This window comes from Heteronotia binoei, chromosome 15, assembly GCF_032191835.1.
Source record: "Heteronotia binoei isolate CCM8104 ecotype False Entrance Well chromosome 15, APGP_CSIRO_Hbin_v1, whole genome shotgun sequence".
NCBI lineage: Eukaryota > Metazoa > Chordata > Lepidosauria > Squamata > Gekkonidae > Heteronotia > Heteronotia binoei.
The window spans coordinates 12,973,520-12,996,755 of NC_083237.1; the positions used below are offsets into that span (position 1 = coordinate 12,973,520).

The following is a 23,236-nucleotide window of genomic DNA, read 5'->3' on the forward strand; positions in this document are numbered from 1 at the left end:
CTAAAATTGCTCACCGTCACGTTCCCATCCTTTTATATGCGGATGATGCCGTCTTACTGTCATGTTCCCAAATTGGGTTGAGGTGTCTATTACACCAAGTTATGACCTATCTCAACAACAACGAGTTAACCCTGAACTATGGGAAAACAAAGATCTTAGTTTTCTCTAAATCTTGGAAGCAACAATTATGGTCAGTCCAGGGAAACCCTATTGAACAGGTCAAAAGTACCAAATATCTGGGGATTAATTTTTCCTATAATGGGAGCTGGGCAACCCATCGCAAGTGCGCTCTAACAGCGGCAAGAACTAGTGCCTTGGCTATCGCCCGTTTCTTTTATTTGAAAGGGAACCGATATGTCCCTTTGGCCCTAAGAGCTTTCAATGCGAAATCTAGCCCCCAACTTTTATATGGTGCCCCTATATGGATCAGTGCCTTTGATCACACCACTGAAGGCCTACAATCCTTCTTTTTGAGGAAAATTTTGGGACTACCCAACTGTGTTCTTTATGCTGCAATTTGCATGGAAACTGGACTGTTGCTGCTGGAAACTCGCGCCTGGCTTTTGACCTTTAAGTTTTGGCTGCGCCTTTTATTTAATTCTGATCAGAATTCTTTCACCTTTTTGATGCTGATGGATCATCATGCATCCAAATGGTTGACCCTGATCCAAAAGAAAATCACATCCATAGGAATTTCCTTGGATGCATTTTATCTATCCTCTGCTTCTGCGGTATTTCAATCCATCAAACGTAGACTACTAGATATCCAGTTGCAACGTCTAACTGAGGCAGCTCGGAAAACTTGCTCCCCAAGCTATCTGGGTTTATCCCAGATTCCTGGGCTTTCAGCTCCCTATTTCCTCTTTTTAACTGATCCTCTCCAAAGAAGAGCATTCATGCTGGCTAGATTTAATGCATTACCATCAGCCATCCTTTTCGGAAGATACCACAGAATCCCCCGCAATCTTAGACGATGCCCTTGTAGTCAAGGAGTCATCGAAACGGTCCCTCATGTTCTTTTGGACTGCCCTTTTTATAGCAGTCCACGTGCAAGATATCTAGATGCACTGCTTTCTGACCATCAAGACCTTTCTGACAATGCCAAGGTTCGTTTTTTACTCCACGGGAAACACAACTTTGTCACTACTCACGTTGCTTGCTTTTTACAGGTTGCGATCCAAATCAGAGAGGCTTTTACTCATGCATAGCCTACTGCTATTTTATGTCATTTAACTTTTGCTGGTTTCCTACAACTGAGAGCCAGTTTGGTGTAGTGGTTGAGTGTGCGGACTCTTATCTGGAAAAACCGGGTTTGATTCCCCACTCCTCCACTTGCATCTGCTAGCATAGCCTTGGATCAGCCATAGCTCTGGCAGAGGTTGTCCTTGAAAGGGCAGCTGCTGTGAGAGTCCTCTCAGCCCCACCGACCTCACAGGGTGTCTGTTGTGGGGAAGGAAGGTAAAGAAGATTGTGAGCCGCTCTGAGACTCTTCAGAGTGGAGGGCGGGATATAAATCCAATATCTTCATCTACCTCACAGGGTGTCTGTTGTGGGGGAAGAAGGGACAGGAGATTGTGAGCCGCTCTGAGACTCTTCGGAGTAGAGGGCAGGATATAAATCCAATATCTTCATCTACCTCACAGGGTGTCTGTTGTAGGGGGGGAGGAAGGTAAAGGAGATTGTGAGCCGCTCTGAGACTCTTCGGCGTGGAGGGCGGGATATAAATCCAATATCATCATCATCATCATCATCATCATCATCTTCTTCTTCTTCTTCTTCTTCTTCTTCTTCTTCTTCTTCTTCTTCTTCTTCTTCTTCTTCTCCTTCTCCTTCTCCTTCTCCTCCTCCTCCTCCTCCTCCTCCTCCTCCTCCCCTGGAGAAAATGGCTGCTCGGAAGGGAGGCCTCTATGGCGTTATACCATGCTGAGGCCCCTCTCCAAATCCCGCCCTCTCCTGGACTCATGCCCAGAGTCTCCAGGTATTTTCCAAAACAGACTTGGCAACCGTATTGTCAGCCCTTTCCAAGATTATAGGCACAGAAGGCCTGGAAAATGCCACACCGAGTTTACACAGGACATTTAACTCATGGCCAAGAGAACCAGTTCACTCAGCTGAGTGTCATCTAGAGCAAGGATGTGGAACTCATTCATTATGAGGACCGGATCCGACATAAAGGAGACCTTGTTGGTCCAGGCTATGTGTGACATAACATATAATGCCAGGTAGCAGAGATATAAATTTTACAAAGGACACAGACAAATATAACTAAAGATATTTTAAAAACATGCTTAAATTATTAGCACTCTTGCAATACTTTGCTTATTTATTTCTGATAACTGACACTTCTTGCTTTGAGTTATTGCATCAAAATCTGGAGAAAATGTCTGTGCGGTAGAAACCTTTACGTTGTTCAGGTGCGTATCAGTAAGTTGCAAACCTACTTTTGATTTATTGACACTCATTACAGAAGTCTTGCGGTCAATGCTTTGAGCCTAAAACCCAGAGGAAAATATGAAATGGCTGGGCATTGCGAACTTTTGTAAGTTGCTTCATGTGCTGGCCAGCCAATGGAGAAAATCTGAGGCTTTGCTCTGTAGCTTGACTGAGCAAGCCTGGCAAAGTAGGCTGTGATGCAGATGGAGGCAAGAGAGGGAGAAGGAAGCAGACGACTGTGAGCGGCTCGCGGGCCTGATGGGAGCCCTCCAGGGGCCTGATCTGGCCCACAGGCGACACGTTTGACACCCCCGATCTTATTACCACTTTCCTAGGAGGCAGAGCCTGGAGATCTCCCAGCATTACAACTGAACTTCAGGCAACAGGGATCAGTGACTGGAGAAAACAGTTGCTTTGGAGGGCAGAATATATGGCAGAGGTCCCGCGTCAGGGTTGGCCCTAGACTGTCTGGCACCCTAGGCAAGGCTAACTTCTGGCACTGCGATAATGTGACTGAGTCACATGGGGGGCACCCAAATTGGTGCCCCCAGAAGCCCTGTGCCCTAGGCAATTGCTTGGTTTTTCTAGTGTCAGGGCAAGCCCTGTCCCCATGGTGCCAGCCAAGTGTTTTAGTAAGTGAGCGGGGCCAAGCGGGACTTCAGTTTAGCAAGGCTCCTGATTGGCTGTGCAGAAGCTATCACCATATCACAAGATCTTCACCGTGTGACTGAAGGAGAGCTGTGGCAGCTCTTTTGCGTCTGGCTACGCCTCCTGCAGCAGCCATTTTGTAGATGCACCCACCATGATGTGACAGAATTCTAAAGGTGCCCACAGACTGAAAAAGGCAGGGGTGGTCCCAGGGCCGGCCCCAGACTGTTACCCTAGGCAAAGCTAACTTCTGCCGCCCCCCCCCCCGTCCCGCACGGATAACCAGGCTTGCCAATCCCCAGGTCCCAGCAGGGGTTCTTCCGCTTTCCCAGGCTCCTTCCCACCCCCAGTCAGCTGGCCGGTGGGGGGAAGCCCCGCCCCCAAAGTCTCCATGTGACTTTCCCCCTCCGGAGGCTCCAGTCTGCTGAGCACTTCATTATTCCCTATGTGGAGATCGATTCTCATAGGATATAACGGGGAATTGGTCTGGAGGTCTCGGGGGCTCTGGGGGAACTGTTTTTTGAGGTAGAGGCACCAAATTTTCCGTATAGTATCTAGTGCCTCTTCCCAAAGTACCCCCAAGTTTCAAAACGATTGGACCAGGGGGTCCAATTCTATGAGCCCCAAAAGAAGGTGCCCCTATCCTTCATTATTTCCTATGGAAGGCAGACATTTAAAAAGGTGTGCTGTCCCTTTAAATGTGATGGCCAGAACTCCCTTGGAGTTCAATTATGCTTGTCACACCCTTGTTCCTGGCTCCGCCCCCAATGCCTCCTGGCTCCACTCCCAAAGTCCCCAGATATTTCTTGAATTGGACTTGGCAACCCTACTGATAACCAATTTTCAGAAACAGATGAATTATGGGGGAAATGAAAAGTCACCCAATCTGGTGCCCCCAGAAGGCTGGCACCCTAGGCAATCACCTAGTTTACCTAGTGGCAAGGCCGGCCCCGGGTGATCCCTGCTCTATGAAACTCTCCTGGGGTCCCTCCCTCCCTGCCTGAATCCCACCCACCCCAGCCTCCAAGCCCAAATCTTCAGGAATTTCCCAACCCAGTGAAGGCCATAAGATCAGGGGTGACGACTCTTCGCTTTCCTCTCTCCCCCCCCACCCCAGCTAGTCTGAGAGATAATTTTAGAAAACTCAAAAACCCCGCAGGCTGTTGGGGGTTATCCCAGCCGGCCTGAACAAAGCAGAACAGAAGCATCTGACTGCTCCAAGCGATGGGCATGTGATCCCTTCATTGGATGAAACAGCTGTTAAAGGAAACGGTGCAGATCTTCTCCAATAAACATGACTGCATAGACAAGCTCCCCTTGAACCTCTTCTCTCTTACCTTTTTTATATATAAAAAAGGTCTTCTGCAGCATGTCCCATAGGGTTGCCAACTCTGCAGATAAGACCTGGAGATTTCCCAGAATTACAACTGGCCTCCAGATGATAAAAATCAGTTCTTCCCGGTGGAGGGGGAAAGTGGGTCTAGAGCAGGGGCATCAAACATGCGGCCCAAGGACCAAATCAGGCCCCCAGACGGCTCCTATCAGGCCCCCGAGCAACTGGCTGTCATCTACTTCCTTCTCCCTCTCTCTTGCTTCCTTCTGCATAACAGCTTGCTTTGCGAGGCTTGCTCAATTGCACAGGATCTACCGAGCAAAAACTCTTATTTTCTCCATTGGCTGAGGCTCCTCCCTTGGGGAGGAAGGCAGAGCTTGTTTTTCCAGGCTCTCTTAATCCCACAGCAGAGCTCCTGAGCCAAGTCTCTCTTCATTCTATTAGCTGAGGCTCCTCCCCCTCCTGGGGAAAGAGCCAGAGCTTCCTTTGCCCAGTTCCCTGGATCCCATGAGGGAAATACAAAGAAAGCACCTTTAAGACCAACGAGTGCTAACGTTTTAAGCATTTTTAAAGTTTTTTAAAATATATATATTTAATTGTGTTTGTCTGTGTCTTTTATAAAGTTTATATCTCTGATACCTAATCTTAAATAGGTATACACATGGCCCGGCCCAACTTGACACAGAAAGTAAAAAAGGTAGTCCCCTGTGCAAGCACCAGTCGTTTCTGACTGGGGTGACGTTGTTTTCACAACGTTTTCACTGCACTTTTTACAGGGTGGTTTGCCATTGCCTTCCCCGGTCATCTACACTTCCCCCCCCCTCCAGCAAGCTGGGGACTCATTTTACCGACCTTGGAAGGATGGAAGGCTGAGTCAACCTGAGCTGGCTACCTGAAACCAGGTTCTGCCAGGATCGAACTCAGGTCGTGAGCAGAGAGTTCAGACTGCAGTACTGCAACCTTACCAATCTGCGCCACGAGGCACGCCAACCTGACATGGCCCGGCCAACAAGGTCTCATTTATATCAGATCCGGCCCTCCTAACAAATGAGTTTGACACCCCAGCTCTTGAATCTGGGCTGTATGTCATTACACCCAAAGTTGCCAAATCTGGTTTGGGAAGTTCCTGGAGATTTGATAGTGGTTTTTTTAGAAAGTGGAGAGAACCCAGTAAGGGCATAATGCCACGCAGTCCATCTTCCAAAGATGCCCATTCCTTCAAAAGAAAGATGTTAACTTAATGCAGAAACCACTTGTCACTCCAGGCCCCACCTGGAGGTGGGTAACCCGCTCAGCTGAGCTCCCTCCCAAATCCCTGCCCTCCACAGACTCCCCCAAAAATATTCCCCAGAATTTCCCAGCCCAAAGATGGCAAACCTATCAACAGATGAACAAATTGGGAGTCCGGCAGCACCTTTAAAACCAACCAAAGTTTTCTGGGTAACTGCCTGCGGTTGCCAAACTTGCTTAACATAAGAGACACGTAGAATAAGTGTTGGATGTTTGAGAGCCGCAAGACATGAATGTCAGATGTTTGAAAGCCACAAGGCAGGCAAATAGGTTGGGAGAGGGAGAGGGAAGTAGAAAGAAAGCAACTTTAACTTTAAATGCATTCTCCAAGCTGCTGGCTGGCTTGGAGAAGTGATTTAAAGAGAGAAGTGCCTGCTCCAAGCCAGCCAACAGGGTGATGGGGGCTTCATCAATACGTGTGAAAGAGCCACATGTGGCTCCCGAGCTGCAGTTTGGCCATCCCTGGTGTAAGCTTTCTGTATCTGAAGGAGTTTGCTTGTACACAAAAGCTTATACCCAGAATTGAACTTTGTTGGTCTTAAAGTTGGATTTGAACGGCACTCTGCTGCTTCAGACCAACATGACTCTCCACCTGAATCTCTCTACAAAAGGACTTGGGGGGGGGGGGAGGGATGTGATTTAACTGCATTAAATAAACCAGGGGTGGCCAACGGTAGCTCTCCAGATGTTTTTGCCCACAATTCCCATCAGCCCCAGCCATTGGCCATGCTGGCTGGAGCTGATGGGAGTTGTAGGCAAAAAACATCTGGAGAGTTACCGTTGGCCACCCCTGAAATAAACTACATCCTCTTTACCCTCTCCGATATGCTTTTAAAAACATACATCCCACGAACAAAAATGGCTTTCAAGGCCCCTCACCACCAACGTTCCCTCTAAGCTGCAGAGTCTTGTGAGCAACAATTCTGCTTTGTGAGCTCCTGGCATTAATGGTGTGAGCTACTACATCCATGAGTGTGCTCTGGGGTCCTCCTTCCTGAGCGAAGACAAAAATGTGTGAGCTGGAGGCTAAAAAATTCAGTGTCCTCTGAATTCATGTGAGCTAGCTCACAGATCTTTAGCCTCCGGCTCACACCTTTTTGTCTTTGCTCAGGAAAAATGGCCCCAGAGCACAATAATTTATGCAGTAGCTCCCAATTTTAATGCCAGTAACTCACAATACCAGTAGCTCACAAAAGTAGAATTTTTGCTCACAAGACTGCAGCTTAGAGGGAACACTGCTCACCACTACTAACCAGATTCAAAAGAGACCTCACATTTCACTGTCGCAACAAAAGCATGCTCAACTAATGGGAACGCAACCCTGCTTACCAGGCAAAGCAGAGAGAAGGCATCGTGGCAACTTCCTCCTCAAAAGCCAATTACTCCAAAATCTGCTGTTGCCAAAGATAACAGCATCTCACTTCTGGAGGGACGAGGAAGACAAACTTATATATAAATTGCTGCCTTCTTCTGCAGGAGTTTTCACCTGTTCCCAATCAGGACATCAAAGTTTAGGTGGGCTGGGATGTTGTTGGCTGAGTAGGTTTCCCCCTAATTTATTTTTCCGGATAATTGACTCATTAGATGCCAGTAGGTCTAACCTTTGGCAAGATAAAATACGTTTCTCTTCCACCCATATCTGTTTGCCAGAGGTTTATTTTACAAAGTGCAAATAATTTGTTAGCAGCAATGATAATTTCTCCTGTTTTGCACGGCTCCTGTACCTTCTGCAGCTTCCCAACAGACAGAAGTTCAGCAGGTAATACTTCAATGGCGAGAAAAGATTGCTGCATTGGGCTGCTGTTAAAAGTAAGAACCCTGTCCACCTCTCAAAAAAGTCCAGCCAAAAACGGTGAACGGTATAATTTACTGTCTTTTTCTGGCTCTTTGGAGTATATTGAAGCCAGATGGGCAGTCTAAGAACTTTTTTTTTTTTTTAAATCAGAGCTGAGTTCTGGAAATTGGGAAGTAGTAACAGTTCTTCTGGTCATGTACAGAGTGCTTTTTTTTCATACCTCATCCAGTGTTCACGTTTTGAGGAGGAAGGGGCTTGTTCCTTACAAAGTAAGGTTTTCCTTCAGGTAAAAACCCTTTTTTAAGAGCTCCATGGCGCAGAGTGGTAAAGCTGCAGTACTGCAGTCGGAGCCCTCTGTTCATGACTTGAGTTCGATCCCAGTGGAAGCTGGTTCAGGAAGCCGGCTTCAGGTTGACTCAGCCTTCCATCCTTCCAAGGTCGGTAAAGAGTCCCCAGTTTGCTGGGGGAAAAGTGTAGATGACTGGGGAAGGCAATGGCAAACCACCCTGTAAAAAAAAAAAAGTCTGCCGTGAAAACGTGAAAGCAACGTCACCCCAGAGTCGAAAACTACTGGTGCTTGCACAGGGGACTACCTTTACCTTTTTAAAACCCCATTTAGGCTTGCCAGTTCTGGCCTGAGGAATTCTTGGGAGCTTGAGAGCGGTGCCTATGGGGAAGATTTAGAGAGACATTAAACGTAGAATCACCTAGAATTTTCACCAGGGAAACTTCTCTGCAGACTTTAATTCCAGGAGATCCACCTGGAACCCAACAACCCTAATTCCATCCTCTCTTTTTATAATTAGCAATATGTCTTATACTCTCCCAATTATTTAAGATCAAGCAGATCAGCCATTTCTTTTTATTCCGGCGTCCACCTACAGCTTTCTTCTTCTATATCACCTACATTAAATAATTCTCCCTCTCTGTGTCTGCAGTTAATATATTCAAATGATGTGTTTTCCACGGAACATTTTTTTCAATATAACACATATATAAAGAAACAGCCACTGACACGAGAATTCTAACTTTCGGAGTTACGCTAGAAGAAACTAGATAGAATCTAGGGCTTCGATCACACATGCTAAATAATGCAGACTCAGACCATTTTGAAACTGGATTTTGCCAGTTTCCACAGTAAAATCCGTTTGGAAAGCGGACTATTTAATAGCATGCGCAATCGGGTCTCCGCCTTTATCATGCCAAAGCCGGCGAAGCGACATTTCGACAGACTGGTGGCTTCTGATCGTTGCTCCCCGCACGTTTCGCGAGCTACATCGATCTTCCCTATTGGTCGAGACGCTTGCCAGTCACGCCAACTTCCGCGGTCGTCACAATGGCATGTTGCAGCAACGAGCTGGGGGGGGGGGGGAAACCATCCCTCTGTTCTCTGATTGGACACTTTCACTACAAAGTCGGCGGGTTTAGGGCGGTCCTCGCGTTCCGTCGGGGTCCGGGACCATTTAAAGGGGAAGCAGCAGGCGAGGAGCAGGTGAGAAAAAACGCAGGAGTGGGTGCGTAGGTCTATCGACGGCTGTTCACCGTGATGGCTCACTAGATCCTCCGTGGCCAGGGGCAGTGCGCCTCTGAATATCAACTGCTGGGGCCTGCCTGTGGGTGGTGGTGCTTTCCTTGCAGGGCTCCTCGGATTCCTTCTTACGTGATCTAGCTAAAGGCGGATTGTTTCTCCTCCAAGGATACCGCCGTATGCATCGGCTAGTGCTGTCCCTTTGCAGATGAGAGGAGTCCCTTTGGAAGCGCTTTGGCGTGTGCATTTTTTCCTTTGAATTCAGCCACCCCACCGCACCCCACAACCCTTATCGCAGAAATTGCTTTACACGATTTATGGGAGTCGCTGCCCATAGATAACGTTTAATGGTTTTAAAAGCACTTGACAAATTCGCGGAGGAAAGATCTGCCAGTGGCCAAATTGAGTCTTCACGATCAAGAGCGATATACCTCTGCGCAATAATTATCGGCGGGTATGCAGCGAAGGAGAGCAATTCTTTTCTTGGCCGGTTTGCTGTCTTTTTTTTTGGGGGGGGGGGGGCATTTGGCTGCTTGCTGTGAGAAATTGGACTCTGGACGGTCTGGAGTTTCTTGCCGTCCATCTACTTCTCTATCCGATGGTCGCTCGTGTGACTTCTTTCTACCCCAGAATTTGCACACGTGCGACAGAGTCTTTCTGTACCTCTGCAGCTCGAATTTGGGGAGGAAGATTAGTTATAAGCAGGGCTTTTTTAATAGGAAAAAAGCCCAGCAGGAACTCATTTGCGTATTAGGCCACAACCCCCAATGTCACCAGTGTTTCACACCAGGCATTTTTGTAGAAAAAGCCCAGCAGGAACTCATTTGCATATTAGGCCACGCCCCTTGACACCAAGCCAGTCAGAACTGCGTTCCTGTGCATTCCTGAGCAAAAAAAGGGGGGGAGCCCTGGTTATGAGGTTTCCAGTCGGTTCCGACATCTCCCTGCTCAGTTGGAGAGTGACTTGAACCCATCTCTTCAGCCCAAAAGAGTAGGAATCCAATAGCACCTTCAAGACTAACAAAATTTGTGGCTGGTTATGAGCTTTTGTGAGTCACTTCTCACTTTTTCAGGTACAGCTAGCTCATAAAAAGGTAAAAGTGTGCAAGTACCAGTTGTTTCTGACTCTGTCTTACGGCAAATTTTGTTTGTCTTTAAGGTGCTACTGGATTCTTACTCTTTTTTACTGCTAGAGACAAACACAACTTCCCATCTTGATTTGTCCCAAAAGTTGTTCTTAATGCTAGGATTCAACCTTGGAATTTGTAAAGAAATAGTGCCTCTGAGCTTGTGTAGAGTGCTTAAGCTTTCAGTTGCTTAGCAGGGTGTATCCCTGCAATCGTTGAAGAAGAAGAAGAAGACATTGGATTTATATTCCACCCTCCACTCAAGAGTCTCAGAGCGGCTCACAATCTCCTTTATCTCCCTCCCCCACAACAGACACCCTGTGAGGTGGGTGGGGCTGGAGAGGGCTCTCTCAGCAGCTGCCCTTTCAAGGACAACCTCTGCCAGAGCTATGGCTGACCCAAGGGCCATTCCAGCAGGTGCAAGTGGAGGAGTGGGGAATCAAACCCGGTTCTCCCAGATAAGAGTCCGCACACTTAACCACTACACCAAACTGTGATATTGTTCCTGATAAGAAAACAAGGCCCATGCATTTTGCCACCTCTTGCCCAATTCCTCCCCATGCCATATGACTTCTGTCCATGGCTCACCAGGATAGCCTTTTGGACAACCAAATGGGAACCCCCTTCTGTGTCAGGGCATTGGAAAGCTGACTGGAGCCAACCTAATTCCCGAGAACTTAACACATGTTGCATTTCATATGCTTGGTGAAATCCATCTCCCCTTTTTTGTCTTTGCTTGCAGGTGGCGGACGAGGGATAATATGGCAGGAGAGGAGCAGCGACAGCTCTTTGGAGGGGCCTTTTCTGCCTTCCTCCCCCCTGGAAGCCTGGACGTCAGGTATACCCAGCCCTTCAGAATGACTGGCAGCACTTTGGAACTCTGAAGTGAGGGCTGTCTTTTGTCCTCTGCTCACAAAGGGTGGCATCAAGGTTCTTACAGCTGCCTTGTCAAGCAGCCGTCTTTTACTCCCCAGTTGGCCCTGCACATCACTGGTAGGGTTGCCAACCTCTGGGTGAAGCCTAGAGATTTCCTCCCTCCCCCAAATTGTAACTGATGTCCGGACAACAGAGATCAATTCCCTTGAAGAAAAAGACTGCTTCAGAAGGCCGACTTTATGGAGCTCTGGATTGGGAAATTTTTTTGAGGGGGGAGGGTAGATCCTGAGGAGGGGGGAGGTTTAGCAGAGTACTGTGCCAGCCAGCGCGTCCACTTTCCAAAGCAGCCATTTTCTCCAGGGGTGCTGATCTCTGATGATCAGTTGTAACAGCAGTTATCTCCAGACCTCACCTGGCAGGCCGCCCTAACTCTGTGGCAGGCGTGGCGAAACTTGCTTAACGTAAGAGCCACATAGAATAAATGTCAGATGTCTGAGAAGAAAAAGAAGATATTGGATTTATATCCTGGCCTCCACTCCGAAGATTCTCAGAGCGGCTCACAATCTCCTTTCCCTTCCTCCCCCACAACAGACACCCTGTGAGGTAGATGAAGATATTGGATTTATATCCCGGCCTCCACTCCGAAGATTCTCAGAGCGGCTCACAATCTCCTTTATCTTCCTCCCCCACAACAGACACCCTGTGAGATGGGTGGGGCTGGAGAGGGCTCTCCCAGCAGCTGCCCTTTCAAGGACAACCTCTGCCAGAGCTATGGCTGACCCAAGGCCATTCCAGCAGCTGCGAGTGGAGGAGTGGGGAATCAAACCCGGTTCTCCCAGATAAGAGCCCACACACTTAACCACTTAGCAAGAGATATGGCGGACCCAAGGCCATTCCAGCAGCTGCAAGTGGAGGAGTGGTTCTTCCAGATAAGAGTCCGCACACTTCACCATTACACCAAACTGGCTCTCCGCAAGACATGAATGTCAGATGTTGGAGGAAGGAAGGAAGGAAAATACATGGGGGAGGAAGAAGGGAGAGGTGGAATGAAAGCAACTGTAACTTTAAATGCATTATCCAAGCTGCCAGCTGGCTTGGCTTGGAGAAGTGATTTAAAGAGATTCCTTCCCATGCTGGCCGATGCAGTGGGGGCTTCGAGAGCCACACAATATATGTGAAAGACCCCTAGGCAACCTCCTGAGCCAGTTTGGCCACCCCTGCTCTGTGGCATTATACTCTGCTTGAAGTCTCTCCCCTCCCCAAGCCCTGCTCTCCCCAGGCTCCATCCCCCAAAATCGCCACAAAGTTCCCAACCCAGAGTTGGCAACAATGTCTTCTTAGGATGGTGCCATTGATCAGGCAAATACTTAGAGAGATCTGTATTTCCATTGGCCTTGCTTTCCGTTGCCTCCTAAGCCACCCCCTCGATCCCTTGCTTGCCCTGCCTGATTCTCTGCCCGGCCTCTCTTTCCTTTCCAGCGAGTTGCGCCAGGTGCCCGACAACCAGGAGGTCTTTGTCCACCCCAGCACAGATCAAAGCATCATCGTGGAACTGCTGGAATATCAGGCAGGGGTGCCCGATGAAGCCGCTGTCAGGTACAGGCAGGGCCTGCCCTTCGGAGCAGGAAGGGAGGGGAAGGAGGCTGGGAGAAGCGGTGGAAAGGGGGAAGAAGGCAGCTGTGATTTGGGGTGGGGAGGGAGGGGAAGGAGGCCGAGAGAAGCAGTGGAAAGGGGGAAGAAGGCAGCTGTGATTTGGGGTGGGGAGAGAAGCAGTGGAAAGGGGGAAGAAGGCAGCTGTGATTTGGGGAGGGGAAGGAGGCCGAGGGAAGCAGTGGAAAGGGGGAAGGAGGCAGCCGTGATTTGGGGCAGGGAGGGGAAGGAATTTTTTTTTAACAAAAGTGGGGGTGCCTAATTTGGCACCCCTCCTGGGCCGGCACCCTAGGCAACCACCTGGTTTGCCTAGTGGAAGAGCCGGCCCTGGGTATGGGGTCCAGGGCCGCATAACTTGAAGAAAAAGAGCCAGGGTCTGGTTCTGAACCACTCGCCTGAGCAACACGTCCTCTGAACTGGAAAGCCTTGCCCTCTGATCCTGAAGATGTTCCCTCCTTGTAAACTCAAAAGCCTTTGATTATGACTTTACATTAGAAGGCCTCGATCAATCATTTGTTCTGGGCATGGACCAGAATAAAATACACGTGGATGGGGGTGGGAAAGTGCCGTCAGGTTACCGTCGATTTATGGTGACCCTGGAGGGTTTTCAAGCAGAAATGGTTTGGCATTGCCTGCTTCTGCATAGCAACCGTGGAGTGGCCTCCCACTCAAATACTTCTTCAGCCAAAGAGTAATTAACGCTTGGCATTCACTTCCACAGGAGGTGGTGGCAGCTACAAGCATAGACCGCTTCAAGAGGGGTTTGGATAAACAGACGGAGCAGAGGTCCATCAGTGGCTGTTAGCCACTGTCTGTCTGGGGCAGTGATGCTCTGTGCTCTTGGCACTCTAGAGGCAACATTGGGGATGGGAAGACTTCTGGATTCTTGCCCTGTTGGTGGACCTCCTGATGGCACCTGGGGTTTTTTGGCCACTGTGTGACACAAAGTGTTGGACCGGATGGGCCATTGGCCTGATCCAACATGGCTTCTCTTATGTTTGGTGTAGTGGTTAAGTGCACAGACTCTTATCCGGGAGAACCAGGGTTGATTCCCCACTCCTCCACTTGCACCTGCTAGCATGGCCTTGGGTCAGCCATAGCTCTCATAGGAGTTGTCCTTGAAAGGGCAGCTGCTGTAAGAGCTCTCTCAGCCCCACCTACTTCACAGGTGTCTGTTTTGGGGGAGGAAGGTAAAAGAGATTGTGACTGCTCTGAGACTCTGAGATTGAGTATAGGGCGGGATATAAATCCAGTATCATCTTCATCATCATCATCTTCTTCTCCTGCTCCTCCTCCTCTGGGCTGACCTGTCTGAGAAGGTCAGGCATGCTTGGGCCATCCACGACGAGGCAAAAAAGAAAGACATTAGCATAGCAGTTATTTAGAAATATATACGCAATCTTCTGTTAAGGGGTATATAAAAAATAGCAAATATGTGATACTAAATCAACACTTTTATCTCAGTAGATTCTGGCAACTGGACAGAAACTGGCAAATCTATCCAAGGTTTCAGATTCAATTTCCCCTCTTGCACAAAGTTTCCAGCTCAACATTAGGAAGAACTTCCAGACCGTTAGAGCCGTTCCTCAGTGGGCTCTCCTTCCTTGGAGGTTTTTAAACAGAGGCTAGATGGCCATCTGACAGCAATGAAGATCCTGTGAATTTAGGGAGAGGTGTTTGTGAGTTTCCTGCATTGTGCAGAGGGTTGGACTAGATGACCCTAGTGGTCCCTTCCAACTCTATGATTCTATGATACAATTTCCAGTCTTCCTGGGATTCTTTGGAGGATGGGTGTAATAAATATAAACCTTAGGTCATTATGGAAGGGGCAGTGCAGCTGCACATATCTGGCTGTTTCCCCCCTTGCGCAAAGGATAAGCAGTCTGCAGTATCACATTAGAAGGCAAAACTTTGTGCCGAAAATAATCTAGGATCTGAGTGTGACATTTGCATGTATCCCATTAGATATTAGCTGGGCTTTTTTTGTAGCATGAACTCCTTTGCCTGTTAGGCCACACACCCCTGATGTAGCCAATCCTCCAAGAGGCTCCTTTGCATATTAGGCCACACACCCCCTGATGTAGCCAATCCTCCGAGATCTAACAGGGCTCTTATTACAGGGCCTACTGTAAGCTTCAGGAGAATTGGCTACATCGGGTGTGTGGCCTAATATGCAAAGGAATTCCTGCTACAACCCCCCCCCCCCGGATATTAGTATTATTTTAAACTGGCATGTCTTTCCATCTATCTATGCATAATCCCCCCCCCCCCCCCCAGATATGGACCTTATGAGTTATGGTATACGTTTTCCTGATCACCTTGACAACTCTCTAGCCCTGGGAGCCTGGTCTGCCAGCTGGGGATGTAGCTCAGTGGTAGAGCGCATGCTTCGCATGTATGAGGTCCTGGGTTCGATCCCCAGCATCTCCACTTTTTGCAGGAGGGCGGTTTGCTCCTCAAGGCAGATCTGCTGGAGTGTAGGAATGTATTTTTTGTAAAAAAATGTTTTTGTATGTTCACTGGGCAGCCTTACAGGCAGTTAGCTCTAGGGTGCGTTTGCCTTGCATTTTGTGTGCAAACATGGACGGGATTGAAGTCTGTTTCCTGGGATATTTCCCAAAGTATCCTGCTGGCTGTTATGGGAAACAGAACGCTAGCACAGATGGACCTTTAGTCTGGCACATTCATCCCTTTGTCAAGGCGTTTGCCAGCACTGCAGCACAATTTCTAGAGCTTTAGGTCCAGCAAGGGGGTGTAGCTCAGTGGTAGAGCGTGTGCTTTGCATGTATGAGGTCCTGGGCTCGATCCCCAGCATCTCCATTGTTTTTTATTCATGGCCCTGAAGGAAGAGGCTTGCGACACTTTAAACAGTAATAAAATTCCTGTGGCCAAAGCTTTACAAGTCCACCCTGGAGAGCCGCTGCCAGTCTGAGTAGACAATACTGACTTTGATGGACCGAGGGTCTGATTCAGTATAAGGCAGCTTCATATGTTCATATGTTCACCGCCTTAGAAAGCAAGGGTCCTCTGGAGAGGTCATTTTGTAGAGAAATAGGTGGCAGAGCTCCTCTCATTAGCATATGCTGCCCCCTCAGCCAAAAGCAACCTGATCCAAGAAAGGAGAGCCCCGGGTGAGTGAGGCCTGCTTGGGCTGGCTAGAGATCCAAACAGTGGAGTGACGGTATAAACAATATAACATACGCAGAAAAACCGACACTAGGTGGTTTTTCTGTTTATGGTATATTGGCTAAAAATCCAGCCACCCTAAGCAGACTTTGCTCACCTGGGGCTCTCCTTGCCCCACCCCCCCCCCAAAGTCAAAAGACCAGCAAGCCACCCACCACCCAAATCACATAAGAAGTGGAGAAAGGGTGGTGCGGGCTTCTCCAGGGGTTAATGAGGGCTGCTGGGGGCGTGGCAGAGCTCCTGGTGGCTGGCTGGCTGCCCACTCTCCTAATCCAGGGATTGTTATGCAGCTGCACCTACTATTCAAGGGACAAGGTAGGTGGGGAGGAAGAGGGGGAACCCTGTGAAAGACTCAGGAGCTGTGCTCCTGTGAGCTCTTGCTGAATCTGAGGCCTGGAGCTCTGGTTGGGGTAGAAGCGTTCTTGAATTAGCGCTCCCGTCGTCTGACATTTCTGCTGTTAAATTGGCTCTTGCCCCACCCATCCAGTGGAGACAGGAGCTACGGCCGTGCACCACTGGAAGTTGTGCTGTCATTGCAGCACAACAATCATTTGCCCCTAGATTTTCGTGCATTGATGAGAAAACAAAGTTCAATGACTTGTAGATGGGACAAGAGTGCCAGGAATTAGGGCCGCTTCTAGATCTGTGGGTGGATAGTTCAGGAGCCAGAGGCTGAGCTGGGGATGTAGCTCAGTGGTAGAGTGCATGCTTTGCATGTATGTGGCCCTGGGTTCGATCCCCAGCATCTCCATTTTTCTCAGAGGCGTCCCCTTCTGTACGGCAGTTTTCTGGAATGTAGAAGTGAAGCTGTTTGTCTTTTGAATATTTATAGGGCATCCCTACATTCAATTTTACACACACACACACACACACACAAAAGTGTTTTTTTTTTCCCAGCAGTGTGTATAAACATGGGTGTTATTCAGTGAGGCTGGAAAAAAAAGATATTATAGCATTGGGAAAAGTGCAGAAAAGGGCAACTAGAATGATTAAAGGGTTGGAACACTTTCCCTATGAAGAAAGGTTAAAACGCTTGGGGCTCTTTAGCTTGGAGAAACGTCGACTGCGGGGTGACATGATAGAGGTTTACAAGATTATGCATGGGATGGAGAAAGCAGAGAAAGAAGTCCTTTTCTCCCTTTCTCACAAAACAAGAACTTGTGGGCATTCAATGAAATTGCTGAGCAGTCGGGTTAAAACGGATAAAAGGAAGTACTTCTTCACCCAAACGGTGATTAACACATGGAATTCACTGCTACAGGAGGTGGTGGCAGCTACACATATAGACAGCTTCAAGAGGGGATTGGATAAGCATATGGAGCAGAGGTCCATCAGTGGCTGTTAGCCACAGCGTATTGATGGAACTCTCTGTCTGGGGCAAGTGATGCTCTGTATTCTTGGTGCTTGGGGGGACACAGTGGGAGGGCTTCTAGTAGTCCTGGCCCCACTGGTGGACCTCCCGATGGCGCCTGGTTTTTTTGGCCACTGTGTAACACAGAATATTGGACTGGATGGCCCATTGGCCAGATCCAAGATGGCTTCTCTTATGTTTTTATGAGGCTTTGTGGCTCAGGGGTAGAGTCTCTGGTAGACATACATAAGATCCCAGGTTTGGACATCTCCAGTTAAAAGGCTCAGAAGAGGGGTCTCCAATTTTTTTGAGGCTGTGAACACCTTTGGAAATTTGACATAGTGTAGTGGGCACAATCACAAAATGGCTGCTGCAGGAGGCGGGGCCAGCTACAAAATGGCTGCCGGGGCTTACCTGCAGAAGCCAGGAAAACCTCTCCCTGCAGGAGACAGGCTGCTGGACACAGTGGACGTTTGGTCTGATCCTACAGGACTGTTCATTTGTCACGTGACTATGTCGCATTGTAGCCAATGCTCTATGACTGCATGAGTCACTGGGGGATGTAGCTCAGTGGTAGAGCACATGCTTTGTATGCATGAGGTCCTGGGTTTGATCCCCAGCATCTCTACTTTTGCTGGTGCTTTCTACAGCCTGCCTGGTCCTAGTTTTGTAAAGCACTGCGCATAGATTGATCCGTGAGAAGCTGGTTATGAATGGCGCTGCCTCTGAGGAAGGAGTTTAACTGGATGTAGAGATGCAAGGATTTGGAAAACTGTTGGGAAAGGGAGGAGTGGGCATCGTTGGAGAAAACTATTGGGAAACGGGGGTGGGCAGGGTTTTCCCACTGACTCCCCTTCTCCCATTTTTTCAATGTAATAACTGGCAAATTTTGTGGAACTCTGTGTGTGTGTGTGTGTGTGTGTGTGTGTTTTAAACCCTCTTGTAAGATATTTTCACTTTTGTTTCCTGGCAGGTTTGATCCAGGAGCACCTTAGGCACCAACAAGATATTTTGGGGTGCGAGCTTTTGAGAGTCAAAGACCTGCATCCGATTTGTCATGAGATGAAGGGAGCTTGGATTCTCAAAAGTACTTGGGTGGGAGACCTCCTTGGAATACCAGAGCTGGGAGGCAGAGGCAGGCAATACAAGCCGCCTCTTTGAAAAATGTCCTGGCCCCACTAGGGGTCGCCAGAAGTCACCAGGACTTCCAGGCATACAAGCACCCCACCCCCACCCCACCCCCAATACTTTAAAGAAGAATTTAAAAAATAATCAGGTGCTGTAGAAAAAAAGTCCAGTAGAATCTGAAAAGATTAACAAAATTGGTGGTAGCTAACAAAAAAAGCCCAGTAGCCTCTTAAAAGACTAACAAAATTTTCACCTTGTTTGTGCAGTGCCCTTCTATTAATTCTTCAATGGTCATTGAAATAGTTGTCGTTCTAACACTGGAGTTTCTAGACATAAGAACATAAGAGAAGCAATGTTAGATCAGGCCAATGGCCCATCCAGTCCAACACTCTGTGTCACAGTGGCAAAATTTTTATATATATATATATATACACACACACACACACTCACTGTGCCTAATAGCCACTGATTGACCTTTGCTCCATATTTTTATCTAAACCCCTCTTGAAGGTTGCTAAGCTTGTGGCCGCCACCACCTCCTGTGGCAGTGAATTCCACATGTTAATCACCCTTTGGGTGAAGAAGTACTTCCTTTTATCCGTTTTAACCTGTCTGCTCAGCAATTTCATCGAATGCCCACGAGTTCTTGTATTGTGAGAAAGGGAGAAAAGTACGTCTTTCTCTACTTTCTCCATCCCATGCATTATCTTGTAAACCTTGTAGACAAATATATTATTATCTTGTAGACAAATTGTCTTGTAGACAAATATATTAGTCTTTAAGCTGCTACTGGACTCCGGCCCTTTTCTACTGCTACAGACAGACAAATACGGCTACCCGTCTCAATGAGGTGATGTTGGGGTCTCTTTCTGTGATTGCCAGATGTTTAGCCTTCTCTCCCTCCCTGCCCCCTTTCAGATACCACTTTGAGGATGTGGTTGGCACTTCTGGCGGCGCTGAGGTTTTGAGCCAGGAGTCGTTGGCACCTCACCTCCTGGCCTTGGAAGGCTGTAGCAGTGCCTGGAACCTCACCGCTTGCCAGCTGGTATCCAAATTCAACGAAGAGGTAGGTCTCGGAGTTTGTTGGGTTGGTTGTTCAGAGTTCATGGCTGGCTGAGGTGGGAGCCATGCGTAGGGTTGTCGTGAGGATAAAACAGGAGAAAAGAACAATATCAGCCTACTGGGGAGGAAAGTGGTGCTGTAAATGGAGTAAATAAATAGATTCAACCCATGCTCCCTCTAAGCTGTGGAGTCTTGTGTGCAAAAATTCTACTTACTGAGCTACTGCCACTAAAGTGGTGAGCTGCTGCATCAATTAGTTTGCTCTGGGGCCATTTTTCCTGAGTTAAGACAAAAATGTGTGAGCCAGAGGCGAAGAAATTGTGAGCTAGCTCACACTAACTCGGCTTAGAGCAGGGGTGGGGAATGTCAGGCCCGAGGGCCGATTACGGCCCTCAAGATCACTTGGTCTGGCCCTCGGGGATTGCTGGGCCAAGCCGAGCCACGTGGCGGCCTCCCTGGGGTGGGGGTAGGAGCCAGCTAGCACCAGTTCAGTTTGCACTTGATTATCCCAGATGGTGTGGCCTAATATGCTAATGAATGTATGACCTAATCTGAGGATGTGGTCTAATATGCTAATGAGCCCCTGCTGGGCTTTTTCTACAAAAAAAAGCCCTGGACTTAGGCATTGGCCTAGGGCAGCAGGCCGTGTGTGTGTACGTGCCAAATTAGGCTCGCCCCACATGACTTCAAATAGAAAAACAATTATTTGCATTAATTTTGCCAGCCTGAATCGGTCTCCCTTGGTGGAGCACTGTTTTTTAAGTTGATAATTTTGTATGGCCTGTGAATGATGTTATAAATATCCAAATGGCCCTTGGCAGAAAAAAGGTTCCCCACCCCTGGCTTAGAGGGAACACTGGATTCAACATGGCATCATTGTTGTGCTGTTGGACTTGTTCACTGCCTGTGTTGTGTTGTCTGCAGAGGGAAATCCTGAGGTGAACGATTACAAGGCCGCAATAGCCAATGACACGAGGACCCACTCTTGTCTCAGAAACTCAATATTCTTCATTTGTGCTCACAATTCCCATTCTGGAGGGGGGAGAGCACACTACCCTTAGGCCTTTCTTTCCCCCTTTGGGTTGAAATACCAGACAGGACAGCAGCCCTCACATTTTTACCTCCAATCCCAGGAGTGAGAGGCCTAACAGCTATGTTCACCTCACCTCAAACCTTGTTTAAATCAGGTGTGGAATTACCATACCTACACCACCTTTCTTGTTATTGCATGCATTGTTTTTGCATAGAGAGCATACAGCTATTTAATCTGGCTTCTATTTAGATGGCTGCCTCTGAATCTTCAGCCGGCGCCTCATTTGACATCCTGAGGCAATAGGCCTTTCTTTCGGCTTCCTGATGCCTTCTCTTCGGCCCCTCTCTTCAGAGGGAAAGATTTAAAATGGGATATAATGCCATAAAGTCACTTCTATGAGGTAAAAATGTGAGGGTTGCAGTCCTGTCAGGTACTTCAAGCCAAAGGGGCTTCTGTCAGAAGGGAGGAGGACTAAGGGGTGCTTCTGAGTGCTCCTCCCCTCCCCAGAACAGGAAGTACTATGAGCAGGGCCTTCTTGGTTGTGGCACCTTGTTTGTGCCAGGCCCTTCCATTAATCTTTCAACAGTCATTGAACTAGTTGTCATTCTAACACTGGAGTTTCTAGACTTCATGCTTTCTAGACGGGCGAGGGTCTCCCCAGTAGGTGCGACGTGGAGGGTGGTTCCCAGCCATTTTGACAATTCCTTTTGCCTGCAGGCCAAAAACGAGGTGAGAATGCATCTTGCGCTGCTTCGCCTGCCCCAGTATGGAACAGACGTGCTCTTGACTTTCAATGACCCCATCCGTATTCAGTGAGTACACCTCCGAGCCAAGGGATGCGTTGTCCCAAGCAGACCATATCAGCTGTCCTGGTGAAGAAGACGTGCCAGTGGTCACAGCTGCTCACTCAGGCAGTCCTTTCCCTTCATGTTATTTAAGGTTACCACTTCCAGGTGGGGGCTGGAGATCTCCCACTATTACAACTGACCCTCCCACCCAGAGATAATTTCCCCTGGAGAAAAGGGAGAAGGGAGACGGCATGGCATTCTACCCCGTTGAAACCCTCCCCTCCCCAAAATCTGCCCTCCTCAGGCTCCACCCCCAAAATTTCCAGGTATTGTCTCATCTAGAAGCGACAGCCCCATAGATATTTGCGCTATTTCTGTATCTCCTTCCTGGCCTTTGACTCAATGTTCACAGTTCACAACAATTGCCTCTGCTATGTGATGTGAACAGGGAAAGGAAGCTTAGAAGCCGCACGTGCTGATAACCAAGTGGCATGTCACATCTTGTGCCTCTTGGTTACCACATCGGCACTTGTGAGGCCCGTTTTGTTCAGAAGTACTACGGGCATGGCCTTCTCGGTTGTGGCACCTTGTTCGTGGCATACCCTTCCATTAGTCCTCCAGCTGTCATTGAACCAGCTGCCTTTCCAACACTGGATCAAGGCTTCTGTGTTTCTGATTGCCCATTGTGGCTCTTACTACTGCTAGCTTTTCTGTTTGCCATCTTTAGAAACAAAACCAACAATTGCAATTTGGTAACACTGTAGTCATCAAAATGAGTTCTGTGTCCCATTTTTGTGGCTCTCCTTTTGTTATATCCCTGCGGGCCAATGATGCCACAATACCCCGGCCCTACCCTCTTTGTGAGAAGCCACAATGAAGGCCGGCGTGTTTGCTCCCATGACCCTCTTGCAGGTGCCGGTTATTGGCCCTGGCGAGATGAGGTAGAGACCTCTTGCTTCTTGTAACCCCATTGTGTGCGGACAAGGGAATGGTTGCTACAGGGGAGGGGAAGGGGGCAGTGATGGTAGAAGCCAGGAGAACCTCTTCAGTGATACTCCACATCTCACTTCCCCTAGCCCCCTAAGCAGTAGCGCGGCCCGAGGAACCGAGGTACCCGCTTCTCTGCCTCCGTGGACGGTGGAGGACTTCCACACCTTTGTACACAGACTGCGACTTCTCGACCCCGGCGTCTTTGGGTAGCCCGGAACCAGACACCTGAGATCCAGCCTCAACCCATTTCCATCATCTACGCAACACTGTCTGCCAGGACTCTTGGGTGGCTACCTGTCTTCCCCACACCATAGCTTTCCCCTTGGTCCAGAGGGAAAGAGAGCATCCTGCAGGATGATCTCATTGCAGAAGGCGGTTTCGTGCCACCCCATCTCCAAAAGAGGGTTTCGAGTCTCTCCTCAAATGAAATGGACTTGGCAAGTTTCACCGGCAGAACTTCACCTTGGTCTCTTCCACTTAGCGCTCCTCCCCCCTGCCAAAAAAAACACACCCTAGCTCAAATATTGTTGTCCCATAAAAAGTTGTGTCCAATAAAAAGTTAAATCCTCCCACGAGTGTTTCTGTTTATTTCCATCAGCAAGGTCTGCCTCAGCCCCTCAGAACAAAAATCCACAGACCAGTACAAGAAATGATATGTTTTACTAGAACAGCCAGTCTGTGTTCATAAAATAAAACGATGTACATAAAACGATGTACTCCCTCAGGGTTGGTAAACAGGAAAGATAATGGGGGAGTGGGTGAAGGAAAGAGAGAAAAGTAGACCTCTTTGACCAAGGCTATGGTGCCACGCCTCCCCTTCCGTTTCTGCAGATTCCCCCTCCCCCTTTCTTTTCCGGCTCCCTATGAAAACTGAGGAGGGTCTTAGCAGACCGCATTAAGTTAGGAGCTGGCCCACAGCTTAACCAGAGGCAAGCTGGGCGAGAATGGTAGTAGCCAGCACCTCTCAGCACCTGAGAGCCAATTCGGTGTAGTGGTCAAGTGCGTGGACTCTTATCTA

General features: G+C 48.5%; 2 protein-coding genes and 4 non-coding genes across 6 annotated transcripts in view; 5 read left to right on the top strand and 1 right to left on the bottom strand.

Moving 5' to 3' along the window:
* LOC132583875 (uncharacterized) overlaps positions 1-7,237 on the bottom strand; it is a 43,748-nt gene extending 36,511 nt beyond the window's left edge. Inside the window, exon 1 of the mRNA XM_060255595.1 lies at positions 7,034-7,237. Coding sequence (XP_060111578.1) covers positions 7,034-7,056 — 23 coding nt within the window. The 5' untranslated portion in view covers positions 7,057-7,237. The remainder of the gene's footprint in view (positions 1-7,033) is intronic.
* A 1,668-nt stretch (positions 7,238-8,905) lies between these two features.
* RANGRF (RAN guanine nucleotide release factor) lies at positions 8,906-22,790 on the top strand. The gene is made up of 6 exons (XM_060256825.1): positions 8,906-8,991; positions 10,897-10,992; positions 12,510-12,626; positions 19,264-19,411; positions 21,158-21,252; positions 22,305-22,790. Exons 2-6 carry the CDS (start codon positions 10,916-10,918, stop codon positions 22,426-22,428), a joined length of 561 nt encoding a protein of 186 aa, XP_060112808.1. The 5' UTR covers positions 8,906-8,991; positions 10,897-10,915; the 3' UTR covers positions 22,429-22,790.
* TRNAA-CGC (transfer RNA alanine (anticodon CGC)) lies at positions 15,039-15,110 on the top strand. Its single transcript has one exon. It is a non-coding gene; the product is annotated as a tRNA-Ala (tRNA).
* TRNAA-UGC (transfer RNA alanine (anticodon UGC)) lies at positions 15,429-15,500 on the top strand. The gene has a single exon. It is a non-coding gene; the product is annotated as a tRNA-Ala (tRNA).
* TRNAA-UGC (transfer RNA alanine (anticodon UGC)) lies at positions 16,546-16,617 on the top strand. The gene has a single exon. It is a non-coding gene; the product is annotated as a tRNA-Ala (tRNA).
* Positions 17,774-17,845, top strand: TRNAT-UGU (transfer RNA threonine (anticodon UGU)). Its single transcript has one exon. It is a non-coding gene; the product is annotated as a tRNA-Thr (tRNA).
* Positions 22,791-23,236: the final 446 nt, after the last annotated feature.